General features: G+C 39.8%; 1 protein-coding gene across 13 annotated transcripts in view; it reads left to right on the top strand.

Moving 5' to 3' along the window:
- Window positions 1-13845, top strand: part of LOC129719471 (lysophospholipid acyltransferase 6) — a 114633-nt gene extending 100788 nt beyond the window's left edge. For all 13 annotated transcript variants that reach the window (XM_055670820.1, XM_055670819.1, XM_055670822.1 and 10 more), the window contains 4 exons: window positions 10775-10998; window positions 11060-11402; window positions 11695-11833; window positions 11986-13845. In XM_055670820.1, coding sequence (XP_055526795.1) covers window positions 10775-10998; window positions 11060-11402; window positions 11695-11833; window positions 11986-13244 — 1965 coding nt within the window. In that variant the 3' untranslated portion in view covers window positions 13245-13845. The remainder of the gene's footprint in view (window positions 1-10774; window positions 10999-11059; window positions 11403-11694; window positions 11834-11985) is intronic.
- Window positions 13846-14966: the final 1121 nt, after the last annotated feature.

Raw genomic sequence — 14966 nt, 5'->3', positions numbered from 1 at the left:
AAAAATTCGACCTCCGATTGGTCGTTATATGATTGCTTCCCAAGCACGGTCGACAGAATCATATACCTTGCAATTGAAAATTTGGCCTATAAAATTTGGCCTATAAAAGAGGCTATTTCAGCCGAAGCCGCTCATAATAGTTCTAGACAGCGACAACAGCAGTCATCCCTTAGCAGCAGCAGTAGCAATGCAGTGGATACCAGCGATAGCGGATAGCGGCCACAGCTGTGGCGTAACAATGGATAGCGCACTAGTTGCAGCGGATCTCAGCATCGATGGCAGCTGGGCCAGCTGATGCAGGGGCAGCGTTACTAATGGCAGCGTATAGCGGCATGGCTACGAATAGCATAGCAGTTGCAGCGGGTATATCTGACCATGAAGCATTTAGGCAATAATTGAATGAAAATTGCAATTGCAGCATAGGCCTTTTTCAAGGCTACTAAATGTTTTTGGAAGAGGTTTGATGCTGCTGCAAATGCACAGCAGTGTGATGTTTATTGCGTTACGTTGATACTGTGCTTAACAAGCGGTATATACGAAACAAATCCGATTTCAAAATGACTGACAAGCAAGCAGACGGGTTATCTTTATTGTAAAAGTATTCTAGTTAAACCTCGCGGTCGTGGCTTTGCACACAACCTTCCTGTGATTTTTTTGACAATTTATCTGTAATAACATTTGAAGAGGGCTGAAGTTTTTTCATAAATCGATGTATCCATATAATGGACAAGAGATAGAGCAAATTTGTTAACTGACTCTTAGAAAAGTGTCTGAACTTTCACTTAAAAATATTGACAAAATTGAGGTTGAGATCCTGCACGGAAAAAAAATTATTTTAAACCCAAAAATTGATTTTAAAAAACCAGTCATCTAATTTTTTTTCAAAATAAGTTTTTCAGATAGACAATCAAGTTGCCTAGAATTCTTCTAATCAAGTAAAAGTGGACACTTTTGAATAAAAACAGGTTTTATAACAAAAATTTTTTTGTGTCCCTCTGGACGTACAGTAATGACAAATAAAATTCACGGAATAGACAAACAATTATAACCGCAAATTCTAATTGTTTTGTTTTTCGTATCATTTTTCAATAAATATTTGCAACTATTGTTTTGTCATATTCCTCAAAGAATGTTATTACAGTGATCACCCGATTTTTCCACCCCCGTGATAATGCTCGAGGTGATGAAATCGGAATTTTTTTATTGTTACTATTTTGTTATTGAAGATGTTAAACCAATGACTTAATAAGTAAAATCAGTAATTTAACAGACTACAATTAATCTATACATATAAAAATGCAGTTCTGTCTGTCCCTCTGATATCTATAGACGTGGAAACTACTGATCCGATGGGTCTGAAAATTTTTATGCAAGGGTTTTTGGGACCGAGATAGCACTATAGGACAGTTTCATACAAGCAAGTGGTCAAAAATATTTCCATCATTTTTCCAACACTTTTGGTGTTTTTTTACTTATTATGAGCTGCCTAAAATCAATTGTGACTGTATTGCAGTCAAATTTTGATAGAGGCGTGTATTTTTTGTATGAAAAGCGGAAACTATACATGGATTTGCTCGGAATTCAGAGAAGGCTGAAAATCTCGAAACAATCTGTGAAAAAAGTTAGAATATAAATTATAATTTTTAGCGCATTTTCAGAGAAAACCTTATGTGGCTCTTATTACGTCAGAGATAGAAACATCATGTCTTCGAAAAAGTTTCTTGTTGTTTGTTCTAAAACTTTGCGTCTATCTCAATTTGATGAAAAAGTAAACTTTCCATCTAACTTTTAGGCTATCTTTCTATATGAGAACTTTTAGGCTATCTTTCTATATGAGAAGATGCGTTTTTGAACATCATGAAATTTCTTAGAATATATGTCATGGCTTTAAATAACATTTGATTCATTATTCAATCGCAAAACAAAACACTGTACAATGGTTAAGTTTTAAATGTAAACTGATCCAGAATGATTTTATTCCGCACAGAGTTGTGCAAAAGTACTAAAATATTGAATCAATTCACCTTGACATTTTTTAACGAAATGTTATATGACGATTAAATCCGGTGAAAAAGGTGATTTAATCGGGGATAGAAAAAAACGAGACGTGATATAATCGGGTGATTACTGTTGTGAGTTTTTCGGATTTGGTCGTGAACAATTTGTTACTGTTATTTCTCGTGAATTTCTAATATTGTGTTTTGGTAATTCACATTGTGTTTTGGCTGATTCACAGATTTTCTTTCCATAATTTTAATATTTGCCAAATAGAGTGTGCTGTTTTTATGTTTAATCCGCATTTCTTTTCATGTTTGGAAGAATAATCTGTTTTTTAGTTCGTTTTTTATCGATTTATAAACCGATACGTTTCATTTTTCTAAATTTTGAACCTATTTTTTAAGGTTAAAAAATACAGTTTTTGCGAAAATGTTTCGCATATTTTTTGTATTTTTTCCTGTCATGCAGGTTTCTCACTATTATTTGTGGTACGCGCCTAGGCCAGCAGCTGTCCGATGTAAGTCATAAGGATGTGTACCGGCCTTTTGCCAAGAATTAGGAATTACCTTCACATTCCGTTCCCACAGACGATCAGACATTCGATGTTCAACCTTTCGTTGAACAGTCTGGAATAATAGCTGTGTCCAATTGTACTTCATTAGTAACTTAACCACACTTATTATTTTTGTCTCCATGGGAACAATGGTCTAATTTTTTCACATTCATACACGATATTTGACACCTCGTTTCCCATGGCGAACATCGTCGGCCACAGAACAGCCACCTTGGCTTTGATCAGAGTTAGAAGAAGAATGACAGGGAGAAAAATTGTCGCTGTTTCATCATATTTCTCAATTGTCGAGAAATCATCCTCTTTATTAGGAAATAACAAAATCAAATCTGGTAACACATTTTCACTTCAATTGAATGATTCTTATTCTAATTAAACTATTCTAACTGGCAATATAGAAAGGCGAATCTGTTGCATAATTCGAGGTTAGTATGCTCAACAATTTCGCAACCGAAAAAAAACTTATCTCTCAGACTTATCTTTACTCGAACCAACATCTAGCTCACTTAATCACTCAATAAATCAGTTCGGTGCAACTTGAAGTTGTTAACCTTCGCCGGTACCAAACTGTCAGTCATTTTTTGTGACTCGTATAATTGATACGTCCAAAATTAGCAAACACTTATCTCAACGCAAAAAATGCGCACCGTGTACCAGTAAAAACAAATTTACGATGTGCATTTTAATGAACGCAGCTGTTGCTTGGGCACTAGCAATAGTGTTTTTATTTACATTTGGTAATCAGAATGTGTAACGACGGAAATAATAAATCCGGCAAAAGTAAATAAACTCAAGCCCTGGATGCGCTGCTATACGGACGGCTGGTAAGAGGCGTCAGAGGAGCGTATTTTATCGCACCTCCTCGATCATCATCCCCCGATGTGGTGGGGACCTGATAGCGTGACAGCGACTGGCGCGACATCAACAAAAAATGCACTGGTGTTTATGCAGACATCACGCCATCCAAATCATTATTGTCGGCCGGGGTTGGTTTGCTTGCTCGTTTCAGTTGACATAAAAAAGACACTCCATTTTCTCATAATCTCACTACTCGGACAGACAAAAACCAAAATTGTTCATTATGGTGTTTATTTCTGTATTACACCAGAAATTATGCGATTGCTTGTGTTCGAAAAAAAATCGGCGAATCCATCTCTGATTGTATACTTTCGCACCTAAAGGGTTACATTGGAAAATTAATGTAATGTGATACCTGCGAGAAGGTCGATTCCTTCAATATGTGGGTGGCTTCTTCGATTCCTGACAATAAATCCTGCAATTTATTATTCCAATAAAAAATACGCGTCGGATTGTGTGCATTCCTCAAACTAAAATTCAACTGAAAATCCTTCACGAGTCGCTACTCTAACCGTTGGTGATGGTCAATGTCACGATCAGCATGCAACAGACCGCGGCCGAGATAAATAATTCAGCTTGATAGGTGCATATAATTAATGCGCATAGGAAGTGGTTAGAGTATGCGATAACCGTAATTTTCCAACCCGCTTTATCGCTTGCACGCTCGGGTGATTTTCAGTGCAGCATTTTATTTTATTCAATCAATGTTGGTGCGCTTAGTAGGGTTCTACATATCGGCACTCTGCAACTTCTGAAATCTTAATTCCATTCCTAACTTGTACGAATAGCAAATCCTTGCACTCTGCTCCGAACTGTCAAACCACCGCCGGCGTTATAAGTTATTCAGCTGGAATGATTTAACAGACAACTCAAAAGTTTCTTTTCCAGGAAAATGCGTGCCTTCCAGAGGATGAGCAATTTTGCGCCATCCATAGAAGGAAATGAAAATATTAGGAAAGTTTTCAACCAGCCAGTGTGACGTACAACTCCGATCATCATCACTTCGCCTTGTTTCCAGCATCATCATCGAGCGCATACCCTTTCGCACCAATAATCGTAAAGTAGAACAAACAATCACGATGAGAGAGGGTAATTTTTTAATCCACCTTCCATCCTCACAATGCTCGCTACTCGTTTCTTAAGAAGGGCTGATGTCGAAGCGAAGAGGATGGATGCCTTTTGGCAGTTTCATTCGTGCGTTTTGCACACCTACCGATAAACCAAGCCGGGTATACGAGTAAGAAACAGTTGGGGTCTCACTTGCAAATTGAACAAATTAAGTTATGACGGGTTGAGGGGGTTATTTTTGCTCCATTGTGTATACGAATTGTGCTACTGCATGGAACAATTAGGATTAGTATTGCTGCAGAAAGGATTTCTGCTGCTCTATTCAAATGGTTTTCATACTTCACATGTGCCTAGGCGGTTGTTCTCAATTATTTAGCTCGGTCAAGGATGCAGACTGGAACTGGCTTAGTTTAAATGAGAATGGGTAAAAAATAATCAATTTTACTTTCCGATTAGTTCATAATATAAATATAACTAAAAATAACAATAGATCATTACTGTAGGCAAGAATTGATCACTATATCTACATATATTTAATACCAATAACAATTAACATAATTAACAAGAAAACAATTCAAAACCTAAAAATTATGTATGAAAAAGAGGAAAACAATTATTGAAATATCCGAAATTTAAGAATGATTTGAACGATTTATAGAGATCTTTTTTTTTAACCAAACAACAGGAAATCATGTTTATAATATGTCAATCAGAAATCAGACACTGTTAAATTCTTAATGTTTTACCTGTATTACCAGAGCCTGTTACCAAAGAAAGATCTCTGTTATATTTAGCACAGGATTCGCATACAAATGCTTTGCAAAATAACAACGCTGCATCGTCGTGAATCACATTTGCGTTCAGTCTGATCTGGAATAATGGTGTTACTCTGGTAAGGGTAGCGAACCTATACATTCGAGAAATGACAAGACACTCACCGTTAAGGCAGCTGTCAACATCAAAACGGGCGAGCTGTATAAATTTGCATTGCGTGAAAAAAAAAAAACAATGAAAGTCGGTCATATGTGGCGCTTCAGGCGTTGTTTGCTATCGACAGTTTATCATTTATCAAAACTTCTGAATAGTCTCTTCTCCTATACCCCCTAGCTCATGTGAGTGGCAGTAGCTCGTAGATTTCACTGTGCAGGCACGCGAAAGTAAACAAAAGTTCAACAGATGATTAAAGTAAAAATAAAGCTTGCTACGTGTTAGTCACACTTTCGCCGCTTGGTGAAACTTTTGCGAGAGAAGAGAGAAGAATTTTGAACCAGCTATTTTTTTTTATTTTTTTAAAGGTATTTTTCATTCGGGAATGAAATGCTGGAGCTACGTTGAATAACATTCCGTGATCTAAATTATACGGCAATTCAATTGCTATATGTCGCATTCACGAGGGCAATCCAATTACTTGCTATTCGTGCGTCATTCATGATTTGCATTCTGTCAGGTGAACTGCTCTGATAACAATGGCAATACGCTGTATCAACCAATAAAAAAATTAGTGCGGTCCCGGTTTTAAATTTTTTGATTCTATGAATGCAGCATTACTATGAATAGGCTGCGAATGGTTGCAAAGCATCACATCGTTTCGCTCTGCTTGTGGCGCGATTTCTGATAACCCCGCGTGCTATCAACTTATTAACCCAGACGAAGTTTAAACAAACAGGAATGATTTCAGTTCGTGGACCCTGTCAGGATTTTTATTTTTCAATTATTTTGATATTCGTAATTTGTTTAATTCCCCCCTGTGAAGTCTGGCGAAAGAGAACCATAAATGACTGTCCATCTGGAAATGTACTTATGTGGAAATAAACAATATCACACGCTAGCCTGGAGGGCTAATAGCGGTCCCGATCAACTAGATTAGTTGAGAGAATTCATTATCGATATTGTTTTTGGCACATTTTGCATGTTGTGAGATAAGTACAACGGTACACCGTGCCCCAGTGCTGAGTCGAGAAAATTTCCATCTCGAAAAAATTTTCGATTGGATCGGGAATCGAACCCGACATCACAACCGTGTGTGGGAGAGCTAGCCGACCGACGTCGCTAACCACAGAGTCACGAGGACCACCATGTGGGAATGCATTGCATATTTTATATCAACTTAGTTTCGCTATTTGCTATTATACTACTAACTATGTTGAGAAACTTTGTAACTATGTCTGAGAAGTTTTTACAAATCATATTGAATTCGAAAAAACGCCACTGAACAGCAGAAAACGAGCAGACATTACATTTATTGTGCTTGAAGCTGCCAAAAATGTTAACGTGAATGATTACAAAAATCACAGCATAAATGATAATAAATATTGGAAGTCGTTCTCAGATTGGGTGTAAAATCGTCTACAATCATGAAAATGAAAAAAACGATCTCGCGTTTATTCAAAATCGCAGGAAACGCTTTCAAAAAGCTTTACACGAACAAAAAATAGATGGAAACTTTTCCGAATATCAGAAAAATTTAAAATAAAAACTGTTTCAAAACTAGGTCGAAATAATTTTGTTCATCAAGTTAGAGATTATTGAAAACATTTTTATCTCAGTACTGCTAAAAAACTTAGGTCTGAATATATTAAAAAAATCGAAAGGGTTGTATGCAAAGCCACGACCGCAAGGTTGACGTAGAACTACATGAGATTGTTTGTTACATTGCTTGTACTGTAAAATTTTGTGCAAAATAGTACAACAGGAGTTGTAGTGCTACCAAATTTTAGTTTGCACATACATCACTGAACAGGAATGAAACAAACATTATACAACGCAAACAAGTTTCAACAGTCAGAGTGCATGCAGATTAATATAACATTTTACTTTGGATTCTAACGTACACAAATTACGTAACGCATGAAGAGGGTAGAGGGGTTTAGTTTGCGTTACTTATTGTTACATATGGGGGGGATAGTTAAAACAGTTACGTAACTGTTATTTTCCTTCAAAATCGAAAATTTTTGGAGGTTTAGTGTTACGCAGTTTTAGGGGGGGGGAGTCATATTGAACGTTACTTATCGTTACATAGGGGGGGGGGAATCGGGATTTTTAGCGTTACGTAATTTGTGTGCGGCGCCAAACGAGAAAATATTGAATCTTCAATAATTTGTTTTTTTTTTCTTATAAGGAAAGTTGTTGTTCAATTTCATATCGGATATAATGTGATCGAAACTGTGTAAACCACGACAGAGGGGATAAGGCAATTTTCTGAAAACACAGTTGGAAGCTGTTTTCACACTGAAAATTTGACGACTCATATATTTTGAATACCAGCATCTCAATACGTTTGTTACCTTACCAAACAGTCCCAAGCCGTGGTGTGGCCTTTGCTGTACGTAAGAGTCGTCTCCATTCCACTCGGTCCATGGCTGCAGTTCGCCAGCTCTGCAGTCTGCGTAGGGTCCGCAGGTCATCTTCCACCTGATCGATCCACCTTGCCCGCTGTGCACCTCTCCGTCTCGTCCCTGACGGATTGGTTTCAAGAACCATCTTTACCGGGCTGTCGTCTGACATCCTTACAACATGCCCAGCCCACCGCAGCCTGCCTATCTTAGCGGTGTGGACGATTGATGGCTCCATAAGCAGCTCCTACAGTTCGTGGTTCATTCGCCTTCTCCACACTCCGTTTTCCATCTGCAGTCTACCGAAAATGGTACGCAATACCTTCCGCTCGGACACCGCAAGGGCGCGTTGGTCCTCCACAAGCATAGTCCATGTCTCATGCCCGTAGAGGACTACCGGTCTGATCAGCGTCTTGTAGATGGTTAACTTGGTGCGGCGGCGAATTCTACTCGATCGAAGCGTCCTCCTGAGACCAAAATATGCACGATTTCCTGCCATAATGCGCCGTTGAATTTCTCTGCTGGTATCGTTGTCGGCAGTTACCAGTGAGCCCAGGTACACGAACTCATCGACCACCTCGATTTCATCACCACCAATTTGAACTCGAGGTGGGAGGTTACTGATACTGTTACTGTCTTCACGTGAACCCCTTCCTTTCATGTACTTCGTCTCCGAAGCATTGATGACCAGTCCAATCCGTTTGGCTTCAGCCTTTAGTCCGATGTACGTATCCGCCATCTTCACAAAGGTCCGAGCCACAATGTCAATATCGTCGGCGAAACCAAACAGTTGAACCGACTTTTGGAAAATCGTGCCACTCGTGTTAATCCCCGCTCTTCTAATGACACCTTCCAGGGCAATGTTGAACAGTAGGCACGAGAGACCATCACCTTGCCTCAGCCCTCTTCGGGTTTCGAAGGGGCTCGAGAGTGCCCCCGAAACACGAACTACACACATCACTCGATCCAACGTCGCTTTGACCATCCGCGTCAGTTTGTCCGGAAAACCGTAGTCGTGCATCTCAAAACGTTTGTGTGTTGTCAAAATGAGTCAACTTTTCATTGAAGGATTTGGCCAGCTTATCTACTTCTAATGCAAAAGGCAGCATTTTACTAAAGAAAGTGCCGCTGTATTATCTGGCCCTACCACTATCGTAACTGATATACGCTGCAACTGCTGCTATCCGTTGCCAGTGGCAACATGCCACAAGCTGCTGTTGATATCCGTTTCCACAGCTGCAGCTGCTACTGCTCAGTGAGGACTGCTTTTGTCGCTATCTAGAACTAATATGAATAGTTTCGGCTGCTGAAACAGGCCAAGTAGTACATTCCGAATTAATAGGTCTGTAATTATGTCGGCCGTGCTTGGGAAAGCAATCATATTACGACCAATATGGATTTGGGAGGGTTCTTAGAAGATTTTCCAATCTATTGCTGCTAGAACGAAGGAAATCCATCGAAAACTAACCGATTTATTATCATTTGAAATTGGACATATTTTTAACTTTTTCCGGTTTTAGATTTCCATTTTACATCCCTCTGTGGCCGATTATGAAGCCGAACTTTCTGAGAGACGTAGTTCTACGTCAAAAACTAGTAGAAGAGGTTGTTTATCAGACACGACCGCAAGGTTAACGCAGAATAACCACAGCCTGTGTTGTATTTTTTGCAATAGGTTTGCAAATTATAATATTATGATCGATATGTTCTCATGTTGACCCTGTTGAAAAAAGTCATTCAAATGGTAATCAGCAATGAAGAAAATTTATTTCCTAAGCGCCCCGTAATCTCTTAATTGGACGTGCAATTGGTAAAATTTTTCCATCACTCGCCAAAAATTGGGAATAGCGGTAAAACTCAATTTTATCCACAGTACAACAAACAAATATTATTTCTTCACTTGTATCCAAATTTTTTTTAATCTACTTATTGCATGATTAATGGTATACCTTTTACGTGTCTTCAAAAGACCTAATATTTATAGACCCAAATAAGTTAATTCAGAATGGAAAGTTTTGAATTTTCAAACCCGTTTTCCCTCGAAACTATGAATTGTGAGTGGGAGAGTTTTAAACAAAAACGACGGCATGCCTATTTTGTGACAGTTTGTTTGTTATTTGTTTTATAAAGTTACTGCGAACCAATCACAGGTGCTGTTTTTTTATTAAGACGCTTACAGTTCCTAGGAGCAAATAGCACTCCGTTTCTGTATGCCACCGGTCGATCCAGTACCCAGTAAATCATCCTCTTGCAACGGTGATCGGATATACCGCTAGCAAAGCAAAGCCTTGGTGCTACAACATTCCGATTCGGAATTTAACCTTCTGTTTGTTATATATAGATTTCGCAGCCAACTGTTTAGTGTACAGGACAATGGGACACCCGAAAAAATGTTCAATGCTGAGAGATGGCGCTGTAGTGGTAGTGGTAGTAAAATCGAAATTTCCCCGAGCATTTTGCTTAATGACCGGAAAAACTGCTATTAGTTACCCTGTTTTTATATTATTTTAACTTTCTAGTACTTACTTTTACTATATGCAATCTATTTTTATCAAGAAACTTGATTTTTCTATACAAGTCCATTGATTCAATGAAGTTCTATAGGAAAATGAAGTAAAAATAGTAATCAAGTAAAAATATCAACAACAGAACAAGATCTTAGACCTTTCTATTCAATAAAATGATCTGAGGTGCCCTACGAACCTATCCGCAGCGGAGATTTAAGAGTCAAAATGAAAAAAATGGCTAAAGATTATTGAAAAATGTTTCTCAAAGCAAAAGAGGAATTAATTCTCAAACAAAGTTATTCAAGAGAAACCATTTACTCTCTAGTGTCCTTTGAATTACATAAACTTTTTTACTATATTATCTTATTTCAGAAACTTTTTTGTATACAATACCAATACAAGCCAGCTCTAATGTATATTTTTTTCGTTCACTTTTGCAGGTCAACTTCCTCAGCACCCAGTTCCTGGCACTGATCCTAGCGTCGGTCTTCCGTTCCTATCTGCACCCATCGAAGGTGACGGCCAGCACCCGGCATGCCATCGGACTGGTTATCGGCCTTTTCTTTGGCTACTTTTGTTTCGGACAGCAAGCCATTCACATCGCAGGACTTCCAGCCGTTTGTTATGTCGTCATACGCACACAGAGCCCGCAGTTTGTACAACGGTAGCTTATCTCTTTACCTAATTAATATCAGTTCATAATTTAAGCAACAACCCTGTTGCAGAATTGTCATGGTGGTCGCCCTGGCGTACCTCTCCTGTATTCATTTACATCGGCAGTATTACGATTACGGTTCATACTCGCTGGACATTACCGGTCCGCTGATGATCATCACACAGAAGGTGACCAGTTTGGCGTTCAGCATCCACGATGGTTTTTCGCGCGAGATGAAGGATCTCACTCACAGCCAGCAGCAGCATGCAATCCGCAAGCTGCCTTCTGCGCTCGAGTTTTTCTCCTACACCCTGCACTTCCAGGGCCTGATGGCCGGACCGTTGGTGTTCTACAAGGATTACATCGAATTTATCGAAGGCTACCACATTCTAAAGCAGACGGCTGTGTCCAAAGTAAGTATGTGTGTGTGGTTGTGGGTAATCAAACAGTAATTCATACTTATAGTGCAAAACCCGGCTTGCCTCATAAATAATAAAGCAACCAACAGAGCAAGTCCCATTACAGCTTAGCTAATAAATTTATGATGTTTATAAAGTTTATGGTGCACTATCGCTTTGCTCGTCTCTGTAATTCAGCTCTACATGCGGGCATCTTTTCCGCTTACTCCCGGGTGCATAATCCATATAACTCCGATACAGTCTGGCGATGTGTCCTTATGCTCTCCACTTTCCACTGTTCTTACAGGCGAAGTACGACATCGACAAGGAGATTGTGCACGAACCGTCCCCGGTGAAGGTGGTCGTGAAGAAAGTAATTGCAAGCTTGGTGTGTGCTCTGATATTTGTCAAGTTTGCCACTATATATCCGATCAAGGCAATGAAAGGTACGTCCATCCTGTACTGCGTATGTAAAACTAACAGATAATTGCTTCGTTTTAAATGGCCCAACGGTACACATTCATTAAACTGACCGACAGCTTTGACAGTCGCCGTGAAATGGTTGATACCGTAACTCACTGATTTCTTTTTATTGCAGATGACGATTTTACGGATAACGCTGGTTTCTTTTACTCATTCTGGTACATGATGATGGCCACGACGGCCGTTCGTTTCAAGTACTACTTCGCCTGGCTGCTGGCGGATGCCATCTGCAACAACTCGGGCCTGGGCTTTAACGGGTACGAGCAGGATGGCGTAACGGCCCGCTGGGACCTGGTGTCCAACATCGATGTGTGGGCGTTCGAGTTCGGTACCAACTTCCGCAACTCCATCAATGCCTGGAACTCCGGAACGAACCGCTGGCTGCGTATGGTGGTCTTCGAGCGGGTTCCGAAGCGTTACGGCACGGTGCTAACGTTTAGTCTGAGTGCATTGTGGCACGGGTTCTATCCGGGATATTACATTACATTCGCCACCGGAGCGTTCATCGTTATGTCGGCACGAGTCGCCCGGAAGCTGTTCCGGGAACCCTTCCAAGATACGGCACTCAAACGAATGATTTATGACGTACTGACCTGTCTCGTTACACGTCTTTTTATGGGTTATGCCACATTTCCATTCGTTCTACTCGAGTTTAAGGCTAGTCTTCGAATGTACCTGAACGTTTTTATGTGCCTTCATCTAGTCGCTTTGATCACTGTATTTATTTTGACAAGATTTGTACCACGCGGCCAGCAAAAACGTACGGCCGCGGTTGCCACCACCGCCGTCGGCATCACCGATGCTGTTGCCAACGATCGAGAAACCGATTCCACCCGCAACCATCCCGCAAACCAATCGACTGTTGCAACCACTGGCGAGCGCACCAGCATGCTGCTAGCAGGTCACAATACATTGGACAGAAACGGAACCCCCACGGCCAATGGTAGTGCCACAGCAGCGGCTGTTGCCACTACAGTCAATGCAGAATCAAACGATGGACCAGCGACAGTTGCAGCAACTAGTAAGACTGAGAGGGAAAGTGATAATTTATCTAATCTAATCAAGGAAAAGTTCGAGCAGGAAACTCGCAACATCGAGGAGCTGATCGATAAAACCGTCACCGGATTCGTTGGGCTTAAGGACGACTTGATGCGCATGAACGAAAACAACGAGATTTTCATCTCGGCCGAAACACTGCGCAAACGGCAGCAGAGTAAAGCCGGAGCTGATTTTAAAATGCACAGTGGTTCTGATCACAACCACGTCGGTGGAGGCGTCGATGCCTTCCTCAAGAAAGGAATCGATGACCTTAACGCCGCCGTACAGCAGGTTAACGTACTGCCTGCGGTTCTAAGTAATGGCCATGCCAAATAATATTCTTCCAGCCATCTTCCCAATCGAGTTAGAACGCGCTTAAATTGAACATTGAATCGAAGAATCCGAACTGGTGGCCTCCACGAGACGTCAGGTCGATTCGCAAAATATTTTTTTGCCGAGCGGAGGTAAATTTTCTCCTCTTCCTTTTTACTACTAAATAGCATGATTTAAGCAGCACTGCAATATACTCCACAAACACACACACAAAAAGGGCAAAATAATAATTATATGTGAACAAAATCGGTGAATTTGATCAGCGAAAGCGCTGATTCTGGTGTGAAATGAAATAAGCTATGGATTAAATCGTTACGGTAATCAGATATTTCCTATCTTTATGATAAAAAAAACTTGCTAGAACAATGCATAAAACTAAAAAGCACATTTGAGAACAACGCGAAATCGAACTAAGTCCGAGCAACAACAATACAACTCAACATGATGGATTTTAAATTAAACGAACAAAAAAAAAATATTAATAAAGAAAGAGATTAGTGATTATGAGCCAGAATAAAGTTAAAAAAAACTAAACACAAACAAAATGAACACACAAATTACTTGTAAGGGAAAACAAAAAATAAAACTGTTGCGTGATATGCGAGTTTCGGGGCTTTTTATTGCCTTTTAGGAGAGAATTTGAAAGAAGCGAAAATTTTTCCATGAACGCAGATCAAAAAAGTCTAATGACTTGGAAGACAAAGAATGTCTTGGATGACTGTCCGAAGAATTGATGATTGCTCGATGCAGACTCGTGCCGAACACTTTAAAAACAGTCCGAATCGCAGAGAGCTGACTTATAGATGATTGGAATCGAGTCCTCAGAATGATACGACGACAACCAAGGGACGGCGTTTAGTTATCTGTGAGCAGCTAGTACAACGGTAGTAGTTAAGGAAAAGGATTTTGTAACGATTAATAACCAAGAAAAACGTCATGCATGTGACCGAATCAACTAAGTGTAGTTTATAATGAACTGCGTTAACGAGACAAAACTCTGGCGCCTTTTCTGGCCTTTAGAAGGCGATTTCGACCATTCTGAGCTCAATTTGGGATTTCTTTTTTGGCCTTTAGAAGGCGATTTCGGCCATACTGAGCTTAATTTAGGATCATTTTCTTTTTTGTTTTTTTTTTTTCTAGCCTTTAGAATGCGATTTCGGCCATTCTGAGCTCAATTTGGGATCATTTTCTTTTTTGGCTTTTTCTGGCCTTTAGAAGGTGATTTTGGCCATTCTGAGTTCAATTTAGGATCATTTTCTTTTTTGGCCTTTTCTGGCCTTTAGAAGGCGATTTCGGCCATTCTGAGCTTAATTTGGGATCATTTGCTTTTTTGGTTTTTTCTGGCCTTTAGAAAGCGCTTTCGGCCATTCTGAGCTTAATTTGGGATCATTTTTTTTTTTGTTTTTTTTTTCTGGCCTTTAGAAGGCGATTTCGGCCATTCTGAGCTCAATTTGGGATCATTTTCTTTTTTAACCTTTTCTGACCTTTAAAAGGCGATTTCGGCCATTCTGGGCTCAATTTGTGATCATTTTCTTCTCTGGCCTTTAGAAGGCGATTTCGGCCATTCTGAGCTTAATTTGGAATCATTTTCTTTTTTGGCCTTTTCTGACCTTTAGAAGGCGATTTCGGCCATTCTGAGCTCAATTTGGAATCATTTTCTTTTTTAGCCTTTTCTGGCCTTTAGAAGGCGATTTCGTTAATTCTGAGCTTAATTTGGGATCATTT

Source organism: Wyeomyia smithii, chromosome 2 (assembly GCF_029784165.1).
Source record: "Wyeomyia smithii strain HCP4-BCI-WySm-NY-G18 chromosome 2, ASM2978416v1, whole genome shotgun sequence".
NCBI lineage: Eukaryota > Metazoa > Arthropoda > Insecta > Diptera > Culicidae > Wyeomyia > Wyeomyia smithii.
Note: the sequence above shows the minus strand (reverse complement) of the source record. Positions and strands in the feature narration are given on the sequence as shown.